At 41.8% G+C, this 22684-nt stretch overlaps 1 protein-coding gene across 1 annotated transcript in view; it reads right to left on the bottom strand.

Annotated features, from left to right (window-relative positions):
• dym (dymeclin) overlaps positions 1-22684 on the bottom strand; it is a 57482-nt gene that overhangs the window by 8512 nt on the left and 26286 nt on the right. The window contains exons 14-16 of the mRNA XM_030065462.1: positions 19498-19597; positions 3447-3629; positions 68-181 (exon numbers count right to left, since the gene is read on the bottom strand). Of these exons, the coding sequence (XP_029921322.1) occupies positions 68-181; positions 3447-3629; positions 19498-19597 (397 nt within the window). The remainder of the gene's footprint in view (positions 1-67; positions 182-3446; positions 3630-19497; positions 19598-22684) is intronic.

The following is a 22684-nucleotide window of genomic DNA, read 5'->3' as shown; positions in this document are numbered from 1 at the left end:
TCTGCTTCTTCTTCTTCTTCTCCTACATATTCTCCAGTTCTATCCATCCAGCATGTGTGTGACTGACCTTGAGTCTGTCTTTGGGCAGGGCCTGAGCTCCTTTCATGATGACTTCCTGGACTCTCTCGACTGACAGGTCACTTCCCGCCTGCTCCAGACGCTGGCTGAAGAAGCCGATCACCTGAGGATCGCACGAGAGGAAACAGCCAACAGTCACGTTACAGGGCCCACACACACACAAGATGAGCAAAAACACAAACATCAAGTTTCATTACACTGAAAATGCATTGTGGTTAAAAGACGTTTTCTACAGGGTAAAGCATTTTGTAAATCTGAAAATAGATTCATGATGGAATTGACCAGCATCATCATTTTTAGTTAATTAATAATTTTCCAACTTATTATTACTATACCTACGTTATGTAGAGTGGGTGGGGGCACTGTAATCACCTCTGTTTGCATGTCACAGTGATAACTTGGTCAGTTTTTATCTGATTTCGATCAAACTGTTTGGTTGAGAATCAGGACAGGATCAAATGATTTTGTCCCTGAGACCAGTCAAAGAACAAGGTGGGACATCAAAGTTTGCGATATATAGCCACCAAAACCGCATGGGGCACAGCTATAGCATCCCTCTGAGTGCATTTGTAGTCGATTTAGAGATTGCTTTTTTTTACAACATCCTTTTTAAAATACGTTCACGATTAAATCCTTTCCTGTTCCTAAACATACAATATCTCGTGTCATCTTGATCTCACTGAAGTTGAATTTCAAATGCCAGCTCTGTCAAGAGGTTCCTTGACTCTTCTAATCCTGGAGTTTGGAGCTGTCACATTACGATTGCAGCAGCCCAGCCACATATGATGACACCGGGTGTAATGCGGAGGAGTAAATTAGAACAAGATGACATCATACAATATATATATATATATATAGGGGCATATGGCTATGGTGACACTGGTATGCAAACATGTGGTCCACCTAAACTGACTGGCAATTTTTGTTAAGAACTGTAGAAAGTTGAAGGTATGAACTCTGCTTTGAATTGAGCGGAGGAAAGCTGCACAAATTCAAAATGCTAGTATGCCTGTAAGCTCAGTAAACACATATGTTCAATATTTCGTATTACAGTTTTCAGTATGTTTTTATCCCACTTAAGAGGAGCACCAAACTAGGGCTCAAATTAGCTGATGTCTTCCAGGTTTAAGTCCAAACAAGAGATCAAGGAAGCTGTATTTTGCTTCCCCCCCTGGTGTGCAAGGCTCTTCCCTGGAGAAATGTTTGATATTTGATCATTAAAACTCAAGGTATTACTGATTCTTTTTAATGCTCTTTTTTGTCGAACCAACACTGAAGCTACATCCACAGGCAATGTTTTCTATGCTCACAGGCTGTAGCTGCTTTGGAGAATTCAAATACGCTAGAGCCCGAATGAACCGTGTGTATGTCTATCTACTGATCTCTTCATTAACTCTGAAGGCCTCCCATATGGGGTTAATTTAGAGAGGCAAAAAAAGCAGCCCTTCATCCTGAATCTCCTGCTCATACACGCGCGCACACACACACACACACACACACACACACACACACACACACACACGCACAGATTTGCCAGCACAGGGATGGCTTCAGAGAATCGCCTGGTTTAACTCACGCATTCTAGCTACCTAGCATACTTCCTTTGTACTTATGAATAACACTCAAGCCTATGGCCATGTATGCAGGCATGTGCTCCCCCCTCCCCCCACACACACGTGCGCACACACACACTAAAAAGGAAGACGGGCTCCACTGAAGTCAGCTATTTTCCTTTTCTCCTCTGTTCCTTTTATATGACTACAGCTATGAATGACAGCTTGCTCCCTCGCTGTCCCTCCCTCCCCCCTCCTCCTCCGAAGACAACCATACACTCAATTAATATTTGACACAAGGCCTCCTGACACTGAGGGACTGATTAATTCATCAATACTGCTTTTGCCAACAGAACTCAGCATGTTGTACCGTGCGATTGCACATAATGTTAATGATGCAGCACACATATGTACCAGATCTGGGATCTCTGTGCTCCCTGCCTTTTTGAGGGGGTTCCCCATTGAGAGAGGGAGAACAGCACTCAGTGCAAATTTCTCGTTATGACTTTGATCTGTTCTTCAGCAATGTTAAAAGTCATGCAGTATTTTTGGAGCGAGTACTAGAAATTTACCAACACCATGAGGGAAAGTGCTCCCAGGTCTTTGCATTGAAGCTTCGCACAATCTTTGATCTGTGATGTTTGGTTGACAATCAAGAAGTGAAATACAAATTTATGTGACTCAATGCAACAACACCTAATTATGTTTAAAAGAAAAAGCACATATATTGTATATTGTATGCTGGAAACATTAGGATGTTACCCTGAGCTAGGCTTATACCAGGCGCATACTGTACGTTGTCACAACCAATTTCGGCATCCCAGATGGTCCCAGACAAATTGTCAAGTTCCGAGTAAAAACAGCACATCTTTGCTGGCATAGTGTGAGAAGGTCAGCGCGTCACATCATGTTCTCAAGATACGGTCTGAGACTGTCTGGGACGTCCAGAGCATTTTCAAACATGCCTGAAATTTTTGCTGTTGCTCTTGTAGTGTGAGAGGGCACAACAGGCTACTTTATTATGCTGACCAATCAGATTGCAGCAGGATACATCATCACTCTGTTTAATGGACCGGCAGATATACAGGGGTTATGACTGCACATTTTACTATGGAAACTGCCTCACCTCCAACTTGTTTTGTAATTCCAGTGGACCTAACTGTGTACGCACCCCAAACTCTAGTCGTCGCCAGCCTCTTGTCGTCTACACGTGCCAGCAAAAACTGCGGCCAGTTGATGTATAAATGTGTTGTGTTATTGGTCACCAATGGGCAAACATCTACACTAATGAGCCATTTGGATTTCTCTCTTACGGGCTCTAGTCCTACGAGGCCAGACCAACAAGACTTCAGCGTCTTGTCAACTCTGTCTGAAGTCAGGCTCACTCGAGGCTGTGCTGTCCCTCGTCACTTGTCTTTTGATGTGCAAACTCACGGCGTTGTTTCATCCTGAAGTGTGCACACTGTCTTGATGGAAGATGGGACTGCAGTGGCTTGGTAGTTCGTCAGATGTAGGCTGTCCTACAACATGTGGTCATGTAATGTGCTTCTGGCCTCACAGAGATTAATCTCAGCCTTCTTGGAAATGACAATAAGGCTTTGGTAGCATGCAAACAAAAAGATCTGCTCACTTCCTCTCTTTAAGCTTTCTGACGTATTTACTCAACTGCTAAAGACACGCGGGCATACTTGCATGCACAATGTACATGAAAAATTTAAACAATGGCCTGGCATTCACCTTACAGTAGCGGTGTTGGCTTTCTGTTCCACCTCAAGTGTGAGTGTGTGTTGTGTGTCTGTAAGTGAATGTACTTACCGTGTCCAGGTTCTGCATGATGTCCTGGAAGGAAGGGTGCGTCCTGAACTGCTCAAAGAGCTCCCTCTTGTAGAGCAGGGCATACACTAGGTTGGGGTTGTGGTGCAGGGAGTTGCACAGGCAGGAGTTGATGATTTCTAGCATCATGCGGATCACCTCCTCTATTACATTCAGGTCTTGGGCCTGCGGGGAAACAGAAAGGTTAATTGGTTTCTGACTATACTGGTTTCACCTATACTGATGCATTTTTACTGTTGTCTTCCAGATAGATTGATGGATGGAGAGATTGATAGGTAGACAAAAGGACAGGAGAAGAGAGTGACAGAAAAGAGGAGGGAATTCAAAGAATGAATGAATTAAGAAAGAACTGAAGGAGGGAAAGAGGGAAGCACTGAGGAAATAAAGAAATGATCAAAAAGGATACTAAAATGCAACCACCTAGTGCCAGACTGCCTCTCCGCAGCCCTCTATGGTCGCTTTCACACCGCTTACAACCCGGTTAGACCAGCCCTGTGCAACGCTCTAGTCGTTTGATCTCAACCGGCCTTGCTGACCTGGTCTCAGTTGGGCACGAATACCTGCTTGCACTTTGATCGGCCTTTGATCGCCTTTGATGTGAACGGTTTTCACCCGAATCATGTTCAAGAGCACACCTCCTTGGCTTATGGATTTGGCACAAGAACGACACAGCACACATAATACAAAATGTACACAGCATCAGCGACAACAGTTGATGCGAGCAAAACAGAGACATCGGTCATCCGAGCCCATGGTTACAGTTGTCTTTTCAATGCGACTTTTGTCCTCTGATCATACCAGGACGCATTAACTGTCAAGTCTGTACGCTCCGTGATGCGATCTTTCTTGCATTTGGATACCATCAGCCACACCGCATGCCAAGTTGGCCTGGCTTACATTGAGTTTTGATCTTAGCGAGGTGCGGAAACATATGGGACAATTTATCAACACATAAAGTGGAATAAATCCACAACAGGAATCTATCCAGTCACCATCTGACGAGGCAGGTCGTGTTGGACTGTAAAATCTGGACATACATAGGGGGACACAGCTGAGGTCTGATCTGGTGCATCCGATAACAAAGGTTGACAAAATGCAAGTCATGGCCTGAGAGTGATGAGAAAGAAATGCTGATATTGTAGAGTGGTGTGGCAAATACAGTGTTGAACAAAATTCACTCTCTTTACTCAGGAACCTGCTGGTCTGGTGTGACTGGCGTCTAGACGGAACACTAATCCTGCAACGGCCTGGTGTGAATTGTCCCATTGCAGTCTGTAGATCAGAGCAAAATAATGGGTGCTACCTGTTTGGCTGGTGTGTGAAGGGTGTAAGTTTATTCTAGCACGTAAACTGACAGACAAGATCTGGGTGAGGGACAGGGAGGTGCCCTTGTGAGACACAGGACAGGTCTTGTCACACTATGTTTCCTTCTGGGGTCGAAAGAGACGTTTTTAGTGGCAGGTGACTGTATGGTAAGAACGAGATGGGAGGAAGAAGGGCTGACATGTTGAGTCAAGTTAGATTTATCTAGGAAGTCGTTTTAACAAAACAAAGACGGCACAAAATACAAGACGCAAAATAGCACAGAGCATAAACAGATATAAACCTGAGAAAGAAAAAAAAGAGCAAAAATTCAAATTTTATGATACCAGGTCAAAGCATGTATGTGTGTGTGTGTGTGCATTTGTCTGTGTGTATGCATACACAATTTGCATAAGTGAATGCATATATGAGCAATGAGGCAATAGTGGAGCAATAGACAAGAATATGATTGTCTGCCATGAGAAGCTAAAAGGCGCCTTAATCAGAGGAGGAAACAAAGAGAGGAAAGGCTGGCGAGCTGAATGCAGATTGTAAGTTGTACTAAATAAAAATGTTCTGGAGTCTGGACAGGAAGTGATCTGAACAAAGGGAAGAGGCAAGTAAGCGACAACTTCCTTATGTGGCCCTCTATTTTCTTTTAAATACATGGAATAACAGGCTGGCTTGCACCCATAAAACAAACTTGAGTTTGACTAGCTTGATAGGGAGTGAGGTAATCGCTGATTCAGTGTGGGTCACAGTTAAATTCTTTGTTAGAGTTAGAAAACTTTGTAATCCACACATGCGGGGGGGCAAACAAAGACCAGGGTAATATGATATCTGTAACTACCGGTCAGTTTCTTTTGTTTTACTTTCTGAGCAGTTAACAAATTAATTACCGCATCCAAATTGGAAACATATTTTATTAACATGTCATCCCATGAATAGACATGCCTATTTTCCCTCTATGATCATTTAAAAGACAATTTAAAACCAAAGAGCTGATAGTTGATTTTAGAAAAAAGGAGGCAAAGACACACAACCCTGTCTACATCAATGAAGCTGAGGTGGAGCAAGTGAGCAGTTTCAAGTTCCTGGGAATCAACATAACAGAGAACCTGTCATGGACTTCACATATCTCTGCCCTGGTTAAAAAAGCTCAGAAACGGCTGTATTTCTTAAGGAAACTTAAGAAAGCAAAATTCCCACGCCAAGTTCTTGTCAGCTTCTACAAAGGAGCGATTGAAAGCATCCTGACTGGAAACATCACAAACTGGCATGGGATGTGCACGGCCCAGGACAGGAAGACTCTGCAACGAGTGACTAAAACTGCCCAAAACATCATTGGCACCCATCTACCAAGCATCAGTGATATCGGGGAGGTGAGGTGCCTGCGCAGAGCCAAAAGGATCCTAAAAGACCACACCCACCCCAGCCACAGCCTGTTCACCCTGCTGCCATCAGGCAAAAGATACAGAAGTATCCGCTGCCGTACCAACAGACTACAGAGCAGCTTCTTCCCTCAGGCTGTGAGACTACTAAATGCACCATCTGCACTCCTCCAGGCTTAATAATTTTATTTTTTATACAATCAATTAATCAATCAAGAGGGAACCACATTCTAATTTCATTATACAACCAGTTGTATAATGACCAATAAACTTCCTTGTATCCTTGTAAACTTCTGTTTAAAATTACTTCAAACATGTTTTTTGTTTACAAGCACTATTTAATAAATGAACTAAAATAAAGGTGTGCACACAATTATCTAGAGCATTAGGCAAAATGGGAGCTGAGCTAAATCTAATGAAAAATTCATTACAACAGATATTCTAAAACAAATCAAATATTGGCTGAGGAATACACCGAGGCTTTAGCCTAGCCATAAAACCACAGTCCTATAGGCTACTGTACCACTGAGAGACGGCTAACCTGCCAGAGTGTAGCTGTGCAGGACAGTAGATCTATTCTTGTTGACAGTACATCGGGTTAACAATGTGTTTATCCTGATTACTTCAGAACTGTAGCAACTTAACCCACAGAAACAAGACAGGCACTGCGGAACTAGACAGTGTCTTGGCTTGTCTTTGTATTTGTTTGGATACAAACAAGTAGAGCGATTCAAAGTGAGTCTCTTTCTTTGTACACTAACTGAGTCCAGCATAGTTGTGCCAAACCGCACCTGGGACATACAAACTAAACACATGGAAAGTAATACAAAGACTAGATAAATTTTCACCACAACCGTCTCATTTTTCTACAGCCATTATACTATCAAAATTATCAAATTACAGCTATCAAATTATTTGGAGAATCATACACTGATCATTATTCTAGGAGCTTTATAGAGGTTCCAGAAACGAGATCTTGGTGATACAATGGCACATGCTCTGATGCTGACTGCTGCTTTCTCTCTCAACTTTTCAACCCATTACTCAGGCCATGTTCGGGTAAATTTGAATTTTACTTTCTCCGTTTTGTCTTTCTGGCCACACTAGGCTGACGTTTCCCACCCACAAACTGTCACGTGAGCTAGGTTGTAGTCAAGCATCAAGCATGCACAGGCTTGTACACGCTCAGCGGGGGACTTTTAGTGGTGTGGGATGTCTCAGTGTGGATGGCAAGCTTTTTGAAAACTGAATTTAGTGTAAATGGCGCACCAAAAGGGCATTTTTAAACTCGCTTAGTGTGGATATCGCCGCAGGTGCCTTTCTGAATTTCATTTATGTTGATTTCAAATGTAGAATTTCAGGATTACCTGCTTTAAATACAGTTTCAAAGGATTTCGGCCTCTTCCTCCACCAACACTATTATTTCACATGAAACACACTCAAGAGCTCACACAAAAAAAACAAACAAAAAAAAAAAAAACACACACACATCAAGAAAGAGAGAAACTTTACAATAAAGTGATGCTGATACACTGACAAGCTGTTTCTGTTGGAGCCCCCAAACAAGTCTTTCATCAGCCAACATGCAAGAAATCAAAAAGCATCCTAATCCTGTTTCATTACGGCTGCCAGCCTGAGTGCTGCAATTTAAACGAGAGGCACTTGAGCTGCATAATGATGCTGCAAAATCACCATGGTATATTAAACATAACCAGTTACTGTAATAAAATCATTCATTAAACTTAGGAATGCATTACTTAGAAAATGTTTTGATGTCAGTATACTCGTCTTCATATAGCACATGGGTGATTATTATGAACTCCCTATTTTAATGCACTAGGGAGCTATAGGAGTTTTAAAAAAATCAGTTTCTTCTGATTGATGGACAAATTTAAGTAGCAAGGTGCTAAGAAATCTACTCAGATCTTGTCTGTTGGGGAAGCATGTGATGCAGGTATGAGGTTTGTATTGCTCTTGAGTATTTTTGTTCAGAAGAACTCTACACAGACAATGTCCTGCATACTATAGGATGGCGGGATATAAAAGGAGCTGCACAGAGACACAGGGAAAAGGATCTTCAAAGAGATAAAACAACCAGCGGCATGAATCCAACATATGGTCCAACAGAGATAGTGTGAGTCCCCCTAGTGTGAGTACTATGGTTAGAGCTCTGAGAGAAGTGACAAGTTCTATTGTTATATATATAAGCTTCCCAACAGATAATACTGTTAGTTTTCAAGCCAATCCAAAAATACTGAATTGTGAATAAAACCACAGCTCATCCAAAACAAAGGCCTTAAAAACCACCAACGGTCCAGCAATATGACCTTTGGCATTCAAGCCCTGCTTCAGTGCACCTTATCCCACGTTCTCAATATTTCCTCCAATTCATAGCCAAAGGAATTAGAAAAAGAACTGTATAGTTAAGTAGGAAAACTACTGGCAGGGCTAGAAGACAGACACTGGTCAGACACTGGTCGAAGCACCGAGACAAAGAGATGCAGACTAAAAGAATGCAGGAGTCAAGACATCCAAAGCAGCTTAGCTTAAGGCGATGGAGTACTAATGAAATAAACCGTCTGGCACTGTGAGCACAGTATTGTAAAACAAAGAGACACACGCACACAGGCACACACGCACACACGTGGAGTAGAGAGACTAAAAAATTCCCCAGACATTTTCAGTGCTTCAGTGCTGACCCTGCCAGCAATGAAAAATTGTCTCTGTGATTGAAAAAATAAACTACCTACAATTTAGCTACCACAAATACAAGAAATTCAACCAAATTACAAGCCATTTTTTGTTAGGAAAAAAATGCACACATTTGAAAATCAATTTCATTTTCATTTCATAACTCAATGTTTTCTAATTAACCTCTACCACTTTGAACTAAAATAGGAAGGAAAACTACTGTGTGAAATTCTGGATACAACTTTGGATTCCCAAGTGAAACACGGCTCCTCCTTAACATCTAAACGAGTCTAGTGCAGTGTTTTATTGTTTTTCCTCTACACTTAGAGCTGCTGTTCTGTGGTCATTCAGGGGGAACATTACGCTAGTCAGTGGTAAAACATGGTACTCCATTATGCTGCTCCACTATCAAATTGATGTGTTGCCACACTACATTTTATTCAATTCCAAACTATATCAAAATCTAATTTCTGAAATGTGAAACTATGTGTAACAATGTAATATATGGTGATGCACGTGTTTGTTTTGGCTAAGTCTTACCTGATTAAACAAAAACAAAAACATTGGAGAATGCAACATTGCTGATATAAAAATGCAGTTTAATGCTGCTGAATGAATGCACACATTCAGAAAATCCTGTTTGGGCAAACAGTGGAAGAACAGGCTTGTCTATGATGTTAGGTGAAAATATATACACTGTAACAAGGAAGTGGGAAGGAAGCCTCTCAGCTGAGGAGGAGTTTTTCTGGCTGAGGGTAGTTCCTGTGAAATGAATTAGAATAAAGCACTGCGCAAGCAGTTTCTGACAGGCAGATGCACAGATCAGTCAGATCTAAAGACAATAAAAGCGTGTTTCTTGTCCTCTGCAGTTTCAAGATTGAGAAAATAAATGTGAAATGTAGGACATTTATGCAATCCCTCTACCTACAAGTTACCAAAGATAAAGAAATAATAATAATACAAAATAGACTACAAAGCATAGTAGTTCAAAAAATTGGGCGAATAATCTTTTATTCAAAGCTTTTATTCAAAATTCTGTGTTCTGCTTCAAAAAAGTCCCAATCTTGTGAATAACTGCTGATTATAGGGAGTTTCACCACATATACACATGTGCAGTGGTGAGGATCCTTACAAAATACATAACAGGGGTGTCGTGACCATTACTCATGCATTTGCATGAGAAAGCAAGAAAAAATTGAAGAAACCAACTTGCCACATGGATGCAATAATGTATTGATTGCCATAAGCAGCGCTGAATTACAGGCTGGTGGATGAAGGTGTGTGGTGGAGTGGAGCCTCAACAGGCAGACGTGAAGAGGCAAGTGGAAGGCAGGAGAACAGGCTATAATGAGGATTGATGGTGTGTCTGGGAGTGGAGGTGGCTCTCTGGGCTTGACTCCACTGCCTAGCTAGACCTGCTCTGCTCTGGCAGGGCATAATTAGACAGAGAGCAGCGACAGAAAGAGGAGACAACTGAGTAGGAGGGAGAGGAGGCAGAGGAAGGAAGATAGAAATAAAACGGGAGACGAGGAGAGAGTGTACAGAGCAAGAAAAAAACCAGCTGGATGGAGAGGGTGAATGTGATGAAAAGGAGACAAAGGAAGAGAAAGAGAGTGTGTGTGTGAGTGAGTGTGTGTGTGTGTGAGAGAGAGAGAGAGAGAGAGAGAGAGAGGGGGAGACAGAGTAGGAGTTCGGGAGACGTTGTGTGTTCTCCAGCTCTGTTCCAGCTTAATGAGATTAGCCCAGCAGAAAAAATGCCACACCAGGGAATTCAGGTCACATGAAAATAGGCTAGCTAGACGTCTGCCTGGCCCTGTGTGTATGTTTGTCAAGTGGATGCGATTAAGTCGGAGGTCCACAGTTAACTGTCCGCTTGAAACTCAGACAGGATTTATATATGTTGGCTCCTCCTTCTCTTCCACGCCCAACTCTCTCTGTTATCCTACACTGGTTTTCCCTAAAAATATATCCTCCAAAAAATGCCTCACTGTTATGTGTGTGTGTGTGTGTGTATAGGCATGTTAAGTGTGTGTGATTACTGCCTTTCTCTTCTCTTCTCCTCTGCTCCTTTATCCTCCTCCCACTCTCTCTCTGTTCCTTGTCTGGTCCTTCTCCTACACTCATGTGTTATTTTCTAGCTTCTTCCTGCGCTGTCATTTAATCACAGCCATTCACGCCACTCCTCTATTTCTTCTCCTCACCCAGACAAACACATACCACAGAGCAGAAAGATATCATTAGTCTCAATGATACTGCCTCATTTTGACTTGTTTCACCATTTAGATAAACCTTGGAAGTGTGTGTGTGTGTGTTTGTGCGTGTTTTTGTGTGTGTGCGCCATAAGTCAGACAGACTGTGTGTACACTCAGAAGCCCAAACTTTTTTCATCTGTCTGTTTGCTGCTGATGCCTCACCACGGCAGACGCAGGTGTGTCATATGTGTGAGTACGTACACCCTTTGGTATCCGTCTGGGAGAAAATGAGAGACAAAGCAAATTACAGACTTGCACATACAGCGTCTCCCTACATCTGGAAAGGACAGTGGCCAAGACTACACATCTGCCACTGCACTGCTACTGTGTGTCCTTCTGGAGCTGTTCAATCATGCATGCATGTTTGCACTGCCTGTATGTTTATATATATTATCATGCAAGTATGCGTGTTTGTTTGTGTGGACAGTGTATGGACAGAGACAAATAAATCTCTGTCAAGCGGAAGCTGGCATCATTAAACCAATAGCTTAGTGACTCCCTGGCTAGCCCTGCTGTTTGCTGTAGGCTGTTGCAGGGCAGCAAACCAGACGCATTAAGAAGGCATACAGACAGAGACAAGGGCATGGAGAGAGGCAGAGCCTGACAGAAAGACAGGGAGAGACAGAGAGAGAGAGAGGGAGAGAGAGGGAGAGAAGCCATAAAACATTTAAACAGAAAGCTTGAAACCTCTTTGAGGGTATGAGGATCCAAAACTTTCAACACATGCCAATACTCATATTATATCCAAGATATGTTTTTGCACTTTCAACACATAATGCCATTTCAAAGTGAAAAAATTATAGGCAAAAACAAGGGAGAGAGAGAGAGAGAGAGACAGCAAAGAGAAAGAAAAAGAGAAAGAGAGAAACTGGGAGGTAGATTGAATAATCTAGTAAAATAACACATAAACATGGATGAAGGGAAGGCTAAGAAAGAGACCAAAAGGGAGAGAATGAGAAAAAAAGGCAAAGAAAAAAACAGAGGGGCAGAGTGCCAGGCAGAGAAGAGAAGAGGCAGCGAAAAAGGCATAAGTACAGACAGAGAGGGTCAGGCCAGCTCAGTAGCAGCAGCCTGCTCGGTCTTTGGGGAGGTTTTAAATAGGTCATTGTCTGACCTGCATTATGGTACCATGGCCATTTCATAATCACACCACTTTGTGGAGCGCTGTGCCCAGGTCAGCCCGTTATTACCCCATGGCCTCACGCACACGCGCAACCACGCATGCTTACACACACACACACACACACACACAGAATTAGGCAAAAGACAGTGCTTGCCCCCCAAACAACAGCAACATGCGGTTTGCTTGTCTGTCTGGCAAAGACTGTCCCGGGACAACCGCTGCACCACCGTCTCTGTGCAGGAGGGGAAACAGACACTTTGTAAGGATCATTTTAAATGAGCACACTTCCTACTGGAGCAGAAAGCACTCGCTGACAGCAGGGGGTTGCGGATGAATGGCGCTGATGTCAGCGATGACGCCAGTGATGATGATGATGCTGCTGATGATGAAGATGACGCTAACAGCTGCAAGAGTGCCCTAGGCAGATAGGTGGGCAGCGTTAATTGATCCGCTGTGAGCTGTGCTCTGTTTTGCCATGCTGATCAGGGAAAGACCAGGACACAGCAGGGCTGCCCTAATTACTGTCTGGATGCAGACAACCATTAGGACCCCAGAGCACCTGCTGCCTGCAGGGGCAGCCCTCCTACTGCCTGAGGGGGGAGAGAGAGAGAGGGAGAGAGGGGGACAGAGCAGATATATAAAGAGAGAGCGAGACAAGTCTGTCAGGCAGTAGCGAGTCAGCCAGAGGGTCACCCAGTTAAGGGAAAAAACACAACAACAACAAAAAATGAATAAAATAACAGTACAACTGCTTTAGAGGTTCAGACACTCAACAGGAGGGGTCAGCAAGTAAGTCAGACCATGTGTCATCATCTTCTCTCCATGCAGCTCTCTGCCCCCAGCAGGACACCACGTTAATGAGTGGCATACAGGCAGACTGGCATACAGAGAGACTGAGAGCCTGGAATAATGAGCCACATGAAGAGGGGCATTACTATAAGAGGTTACTAATTTGCCAGGTTCAACCTCCTTTTCAAACCATTTTGCTCACAAAGTTAACTTTACATAGAGGCACTGAGGCCTGGGTGTTTGAACCTTTAGTTTGGATCATCTGGCAGAGGTGATGAAAACTGGGGGGCATCAGCTTATCCCGCTTACAAGGGCATGTGTCCAATAACGTGCCAGGAATAAGTGAGAAGTGAATTTGGCCCAAGGTGACAAGTGACCATAATTTTTGCTTTGGTATTTTTTTTTTAAATCCCCATTCAGTTTGTCAGTGAAGTTGGATTCAGGTTTTCAGTGCGTTCTCTTAACGGCTGTCTTTCTGTTTTATTGTGAATGTTTGTATACCATGCTGTATTCTGTTGTATTTTAATTTGTTGTGATTTTGTACCTTGGCCAGGTCTCTCTTGTAAAAGAGATTTTTTATTGTCAGTGGGACTTACTGGTAAAATACAGGTATAATAAAATTAAATAAACACATAAATAATTTGTATGGGAGGTGATGACTCAAAGTAAATAAGATTGATTTTGAAAATTATTTGAAAATTATCTTAGAATCAAATTATTATTTGATTCTCAATGGTAGGTGGAATCAGACTATAGGGACACAAGTACTGGAATGATGAGTGCTGGCGGTCTGTATATGCTTTAATTGCGGAACGCCCCTAATGAAAACAGTCCAATAAACTAAAATTTGCATTAGTGGCAATCTTTCAATGCTACCAAGCAAACCCTGAACAGGCTCATTTGAAGTGAGAGTGGAGGAAAATTGCCATGAAACTGCACATTGGCCAGTTACTGTTGACTGTTCCTCATTACACTCTGAATGTCCTTAGCATCCTCAACTTATGTTTTTTTTTTTTTTTTTTTTTTGTCTGTTGAAAAAAGCCAAAATAATAATAATAATAATAATAAAAGACTAAAAAACAAAGCCCATAGGGATTTTCATATACAAGAATGCTAATTTAGCAGCCAAAATTGAATGATGTAATCTGAGGTAAGATTTTTCAGCTCTTGATCATCAAAATGGAAAAACAAAACTGTCAGGTGTACAGCTGACCGGACCTTTTTCATGAAGTACATTTCATTCATGAACTGACACTGTAAATCATAACCAAACTGCTGAAAAATCTGCAGGGTATCAGATGGGTAGAAAGAATGGTAAAATTACCCGGTTGTTAACATATTCTTTAGAGATTAATCAACTGTAAAAACTAATAACTAACCACAAAATACTATTTTCATTATTTTGGTAGTGAGAGGTAACTGAAGTAACTGAGGTAACTTCCTTTAAGGTAACCTGACACCTTGTGTTTTTCTTTTAAAGATGGTCATAAAATATGCATTTCCCAGTTTCCATGCATCACTTCCTGTGAGCCGAGAATATTTCCTTCCAGTGGTTTGTCCCGACCACATGGACCGAGGAACTCATGCATTGCTGATGGGCCGATGACTTCTTGTTCAGCACAAACACGTTGCTTAGGTTAAAAATAAAGCAATATTTTTTTCATGTACTATTTTCATGAATATATATTTTGTTCACCAGACTTATACAGAAAGGATCTTTAGCTATGTGGTAGGTTTCATAAAATAAATATAGAGGAATTAGTTAAAAACGTAGCATTAACAGAAAATCTTATTTTACAAAACATTCTTGTAGCCTATTAAAGTGGCAAATTTCTGGATGGACTGATGATAAACATAAGGCATTATGATTTCTTTTGGTACACTGATGCACTTTGGTTTGCCCCTAAATACAGGGAATGCTGCTACAAAGCTAATGTATATATTCAGTCTGGTGATTAAACAGAGATCACAGATTGTGACTCAACCAGCATGCATAAACACATAGACGGGGTGGTCCAACATGCTTCTGGCTCTGTGTGTGTGTGTGTGTGTGTGTGTGTGTGTGCATGAGTATGTTTGTAGTCTCTTCTCAGAAATGTGCAACAGTAAACAGACTAAGAGGCAGAGAAGTAACACTACCACTACCATTGCCTGGGAGGATAAACAGAGACAGCACACGACATGACACGACACAACACACACGTCTTCTTTATATTTGTGTGTTTGTGTGTGTTAGTGTGAGCAGAAACATACACACAGTGCACACAGTTGTTGGGCATCTACTGTATGTCTCCGCACATCTCTCATATGCCGCAACAAAATGTAACAAAAAAAAAAAGCAGACAGACCACCAGGCGCACAGACCTGTGAGGCCCCCAGAGATCTGCCCCGCCTGGGCCGGGAGCCTCTGGCTGTCCCCTGGGGGGTCCGGAGGTCCTAACCCTTCACTCCTTCCCTGACACTAACCAGACGCAGCAGCACAAACACACACACACACACACACACATGCTAATCCAGAGTTGAGGGGGAAGGGAAAGCTGTGTGTTTATATGTCATACAGAGAGAGGGAAAGAGGGAGAGACAGATGGAGAAAGAAACAGAGAAAGACAGACAGAGACACAAACTGAGAGAGACAGACTGAGAGAGAGAGAGAGAGACCGAGAGACATATAGACAGACAGAGAGAGACACACTGACACATAAGGAGAAAGCAATGATTTTTAGCCCACAGCTGAGCGCATTTGATGACTCCTTTTTAATGTCTCTCTTTTTCTTCATCTTAACGAGAGTAATTACATGTCCAGGACAATCCCACATTAAACAAACATTAGCTCTCCCTCTCTCTCTCTCTCTCTCTGTCTGTCTCTCTCTGTCTCTCTCTGTCTCTTTCTCTCTCCAGAGCCAGACTCTGCTAAATTACATTGTTTCCAGATGCCACTCACACAAACACCCACCATCACTCTATGTCCCATTCCTCTTCTCTATACAGCCTCACATTTTGCTCTCCCCTATCTCTGCCTGTTTTCCTCTTACCTCTCTCACTTCCCAAGTTAAGCCAAGGGCTTGTGAACAATGCCATGGGAAGCTGTTTTCAATTACACTGCCACATCCACTACTACTGCAACCAGAGAAGAGGGCCAGAGATGGCAAGAGCAAGAAACAACAGATTCAAGAGGAAAGGAGCTACACAGTAGCCTTTATATTGGCAGCAGAGAGCTATCTAACACCGCATATCACAGTTTCCCAAACAATAAAACATTTTGGGCAGATTTTTGAAGTTTCTAGACTTCATAGAGATAATTTACATTATTTGATTTACAATTTGATAAAGGAATAAGAGTTTAAAAAAACAAACAAACAAACAAAAAAAAAAACAAGGAAGCAGGAGGCATAGAAGACATAAAAGTGTGAAAGGCCAGGGGTGTAAAAATGGCCAAGTAGTGAGGAAAAATTAGCCAGTTAGACAGTTTGCAAGTTAATCTATTCTGGATCTTCCTCTACCTTTAGCCATGCGCGGATCACTGCGATAGGTGGAGGGATACATGTGTTCAGTGGTTACAGTTTCACCAACTTCTCCTACAATGGCTCTTTTTTTTATTTAAAAAAAAAAATCAAGACCTGAATTTGAGATACACGATACATTGTGTAAATAAGACAGCTTCAAAGTTGCTGTAAGGTTTATTTTTTTCACTTTGACAGAGCTAGGCTAATGACTCCCATAGACTTCAAGTCTTTGTGCTAAGCTAACACAAAATGCTACCCATAGGAACTGAACCACTGGACCTACAGAGGTGAAAACATATCAAACATCTTGTCTCAGTCTGGGTTAAGGGATATTTTGCTCAAACATTGGAATACTCCTTTAAATCACAAAGTCACATAAATAACACAGTCAAACACAAGGCCAGACTAGAAAGTGTCCTTCCCTCTGAGTGGCAAAACACAACATGCCATATCGAACACTTGGCAGTGACCAGACAGCCAAGGCATGGGAAAAACAGAATGTTTACCCTCTGTGTGGATGTATAACCCTGACTCTAACTTCCAAGACATAATTAATGTGTGTGTATGAGTGTGTGCGCACTCATAATAACTGTGTGAGTTCATGCCTCTAAAGGAGTGTCTACATGGTCACAGTGCATACATTAAGTTCCCTTCCAATGAGAAGCCTAAATACAACAGAAAGTTGACTTGTGGCTGTGGATTGTAGACATGGGAACCAATGTCAAGCTGAACTAGTATAGTCTAAACTGAAGAATAACAGAAATATCATCAGAATTTTGACCTGAACAGTCTTTGACCAAGATCAAGTTCCAGACACTCTACTAGGGGAAAAAACAACATATAATTCCCATGGAGTGATCTTGTTGAATGACTTCTGCCTGATCTGCAAATATCCACTTTGTGTCCATCTTGCACCCACAGACTTCCAAGGTGGTTGCTGTTTCAACACCTTTCCTCTCGCAAAGACCCAAAACACCATGATGATTTGATTTCAGGAAAGGTGACATTTGCTAGTTTTCTGCTGTTTAGGCTACACAGTAAGCTGCATTTTGCAGACCAAAGTAAAACTTGTGACCCGTCTGAAAACTTTCTTGGAACATAATACAACTGTGTCTGCTCCCTACACTGTTTTGCAGGACAAAACCTGTAGGTGTAGCACGTTTCACAGGCCGTGCTGACAGTGGTAAATATTGCAGAGGCTACAAAGCTCCCACACACAGTCACTTACAATTCTTGGCATTGTGGTCTACCACAACAGTGTGGGATAAATGGTTTCACTGACCGGCACTTATGGAGAGAATATTGTCAGGACTGTGTTCACTGGTGTATCGCTGCTTATTGTAATGGTGACTTTGAAATGACTCTTCAAAGGGCTTCAAAGGACCATACCAATGATTTTGAAAGTTTGGCCCATTTACTACAATGCACCCACATTTTACATTGCAACAAACCATTTTGCAGATCATACAGAGGAAGAATTCAGAGTACATAATAAAAATCCTTGAATTTCCACACTTGAATTTTTGGTTCAAACACCCACTTTCTGTAATGCTCTGTGTCTGTGGCTAACAATGCTGTCTGCATTCATAAACCACAGAACTGATAATTCCTTATGTAAAGCAGATGTTCCCTGTGGACAATTTCAGTCATCAAAACACAACAGTGCTGCTGCTTTTAGGAAAACTAATGTAGACTTTAATACGGTCATGGAATACCGGTGTGTAGACAGTTTGAAGTCTTTGAAAGGTCATTTTCATATCACAGTGGACTAATGGCTGGATAAAAGGTAGGAAAAGAGAACTGGAGTTCTAAAATATGACTTTTTGCTTTGGGAAAAGATTATGCTGAACATTCAAAATTTACTGATATGGTCCTTTAAGCAAGACACTGAATACTTACCAAGCTGCAGGTGTGCTGTTCTGTAGCTGGTTCTGCACTTTGATTTTATTTTATGTCTAATTCTCTTATCATTACTAGTATTTTTGCTACTATTCCCACTAAATGCATACTGTTAAATGTCTTTAAGAGAAGGGACGCGATCATGGCGTAAGAATAAGCAAAGAAATAGTTCTCTTTCATGTTTTTCTTTTGTAATTTCAGGCATGTAAGAGTATGACTGTGTGCTTGTTTGTGTGTATGTGTGTGTGTAAGTAAAATGCATTAAAGTGCATTAAAATGGGCCCTGAAGGAAGGGAGCGTCAAAACAAAGAAGGATAAGGATTGCTTGCCGTTTGTCTGTGTGTGTGCTCACATGTCTGTAAGGGACCTCATCAGACATTTGCTCAACGGTTGAAAGAGCATTCAAATATACACACACACACAAACAGCCAAATAACACCTAAGGCCATCCGTGGGGACCGTCTACTGTGTGACCCGCCCCTCCCTCCTCATCATCCACCCACATGCACATACATATGGGCACGCGCACACATGCAGAAAAATACACAACAATGCAAACCTAATGAGACAGCCAGACTGAGACCGAGACAGATAAACCTGAAGGCAGAGGTGCCTGAACCAGGGTCAAACACAAAGACTAAAATGTCAGCCGCAGTGAAAACAGCTTCTTCATTTGTCAAGTCCGGTGATAAATAAACACCCTAACATGCTTGATTCATTCAGATAATGCCACAATTCATTAACTGTTCAAGCTCCACCCCCAAGTCACACTGTGGACAGTGCAAAACAAATAAATAAATGAATAAACACAACTAAAAATGAAAATGAAATGAAAACAATGTGCCTGCACGTGCCTGGCAGCAGTCATCAAAAAAATACCCACACTGCAAATTTTTTCTGCAGGTGGACCCGAGTGTACTTATCTGCATTTTCTTTTACACCAAATCAGCTTATGTGTGTGTCTATTAGAAATTCACCCACACACTCACATATGTCCATGCCTCTAACTGCCACCTTTTCATATACAAATAATACAGACACAGTGTGTGTGTGTGTGTGTGCACGTGTGTGTGTGTTACTCACATAGTCTGGCAGGGCTGTGCTGTCTCCCTGCCTGCCTCTCAGCGACTGTGTTGCCTGTTCCAATACCTTGTTGTGCTTCTTCGATAGCAGAGCAAATAAACTGCAGGAGAGAGACACAGAGAGGGGAAAAGGTGATGAGCGATGGGTTTCTGCAAAGACCAGACAACACAAATACACAGCCATCATGTTGATCAATAGGTTGTGTGTGAGTTTTTGTTCACTTAGCAGGTGGCAGCCTGACCTTCGTGCCTTAAACCCAGGTCCCACGAGTTTACCCTTGGTGTGTTTGTGTGTGTGTGTGTGTGTGTGTGGGTAAGGTTAGTGCAATAGGGCTGCATGTGATGGCTTGAGAACCCAGACATACATCAAGTGTCAGAAGGTCTGCTCAGGTGACCTTGGATATAACAGGGGGGGTGAAAACACACACACACACACACACACACACACACACACACACACACACACACACACACACACACACACACACACACCCCTCCTATAATAATGTACAGCTAATAATCCCTCATTTCTTCTTCTAACATGAACTCAGAGTGAAAGCTGATAGCAAAAGACAGTCCAATCATATCAAACACCTTGTTATTAATCCTCTATTAAACAACTGGTAATCAAAACACTGGAACATGTCATATAACACCAATGTGTTGATTAAGCACTAAGGTCCAGAGGTTCAGTTCAGTAGGAGTATCAGAGTAGTATCTGTGGTATCAGAATCAGTGCTGCTGCACCTCTGCAGTACTCAAACTCTGCTTGGCAGATGAAGATGTCCTGATGCCCATCCATAAACAAGCTGCACTTTGGAGCCATAAAACACTTCTCCAGCGGAAAGGACAATGTTTGCAGTATTGTGTTTTTTTTTTAATCTCATTGAAATGCCATTTGTGCCAAGCTAAGGTGTCTGGCATTGATACGATGAGAAGACAGTTAGAGCAGCACCTTCAGTCCGCTGCCCCCCCCCCCGATTCATTACAACACTGCCTTGGTATGACTCAAATGTTCCCATGTCTGAAAAAGAACATTCTGCCCATTTTCTAGGCAACATGAATGTATGTTACCTGGTACTTGGGTCAGTTATCACATCAGCTGATAAAGTACTTGGTAGTTGTGCTGTATGAGGACTGGAAAACTTGGAACTGATGCACCTCTGCAATGCCCTTTTCATTTAATTATCATTAAAATATCATTGGTTATTATGTCCACTCCGTGCCCAAAGAGGTGCTCATACAAAATGAAGTTATTCATGCCCTAAAAACTAGAACCCTGGAAGTGTACTGCGTTCCTTGTGGTTTGTGGATCCAAAATGTACAGGCCTGGACCCATATGGGGATTCACTGTCAATCCATAATTTACAAAGGCTGTACCAGAAAGAATTTTTTTTTTTACAGAAAATTCATTTAATCAGTTTCATTCTGAGTTTTAAGTTCATCTTAGAATTTGTAAAGGCCTAAAAACCTTCTTATTGAAGACTACAGACCACATCAAGGTAATAACCTTTTTTTTATTGTTATTGTTGTTTATTAATTGTTAATAATTCTTTGGAAGCCCTATTGAATTTCTTCAGTCTTCCGCAAACTACAGTCCTGTGTGTGTTTATAAAAAAAAAAAGATTAAATAAATAAAAATACTGAAGTCAAACATTATGAAAAATGTCGTAGTTATTACAAGCACCAAACAAACTGCAAAAAGACCATACCATTCTACTTCTGCCACTATTGATAGTAAAATACTACTCCTACTGTGGCTACCCCCTGTGAGCAGACTTTGGAATAGGCTAATCTGAAGTAAGACACTCCTAAACTGAAAATGATTCCCACTCTGAGGATGAATAGAAAATAGGAAGGAAAGCAGTCGGGTGGAGACATTTTGACCTCGTGCTGCCAGTAAATAAATGGCTGCAGCCGTGATCCTCTTTAAGAGGCCTTTAAGGAGCAGGGCTCAGCACTGACTGGCTGACATTTGGAAATTCCTGACAGGAAATTCCCTTTATCAAGCCAGACGGTTTAGCCAAGTCCAGTCCATAATAATCACCATCATAATCATCATCATCATCAGGCATGGAGTCAGTTACTTCACTACAGGATGGACACGTACGCATTCACAAACGGCGTTCCCCTTGGACTCAAAACACCAGAGAAACAGAAGGAGAGAGAGGGACAGAGATAAGACAATCCTTGTGCAAGAAAGTTCATCAACAGGATAGGAACCCTTTCTTTACTATGTTATTAGTTTATTTTTGAGTTTATTTATTTATTAACCTTTATTTAAGCAGGAAGTACTGCATCCACAGTACTTTGTGAGCGTACGTGCGTGTTTGTGTGTGTGTGTGTGTGTGTGTGGACGACATCCTCCCAGTGTTATCTGTGTCCTCATGCTAAAACCTTCCACACAGGACATAATATTGGTCTCTACAGAGGTACACTGATCGTGTTCACATGGCCCACAAACTAAAGTTGTGTGAACACGGCCACGACAACTTTTTAAAAATCCTATGGGAAATGGCCAGTTTAAGGGAATTACTCATTCATTTAACATACTTAAATATTCACAGCTGCTCTTGGGATACAAACCAGCAAGCTGTTTCTCATTTTCAGGCTGCTACTTCCTTCTTTTATAGTTTATGTGCATAAAACCCAAAATGCAGAAGTTGCCATAGTGCAGTACATGATCATTGTCCTTCTATCTTTACCTGTGAAGAAACCTCTGTGTGTGTGAAACTAACAACATGAGGAAATGAAATAACTTATCAGTGGAGTGCAATATTTAGAACTGTTCCGCGACAATAAATGTCTCCATAGAGGCAATTTTAACTGGTAGAGAGATGCACTGCAATGTCCACACCCAAGGAACAAAACTATTCAGTCGCCAAAACATCCAATGAGCCTGAGAGGCCTGCATTGTTTGACATGATTTAATTATGTTAAGTTACTTAATGCAGTGTTTGCTCAATTGTTCAAGTCATGCTTTCCTGAAAATGTCAACACATTTAAGTTCATAAGCTATTTGATGGCTTTATTAGTTGCTGGATTAATTATGCAATATGTTTGGTAACTGATATCTTACGTTATTTCATTTTTATTACTACCCCATGACACAATGTTCTTTGTTTCCCAGCATACCAGGACCTGCCTCTCAGAGTCCTCCTCACTCACCCACCTAACTGCGGTCCAAC

This window comes from Myripristis murdjan, chromosome 12 (genome assembly GCF_902150065.1).
Source record: "Myripristis murdjan chromosome 12, fMyrMur1.1, whole genome shotgun sequence".
NCBI classification, from domain to species: Eukaryota; Metazoa; Chordata; class Actinopteri; order Holocentriformes; family Holocentridae; genus Myripristis; species Myripristis murdjan.
The sequence above is the reverse complement of the archived record's forward strand: the minus strand, read 5'-3'. Positions and strand labels throughout refer to the sequence as shown.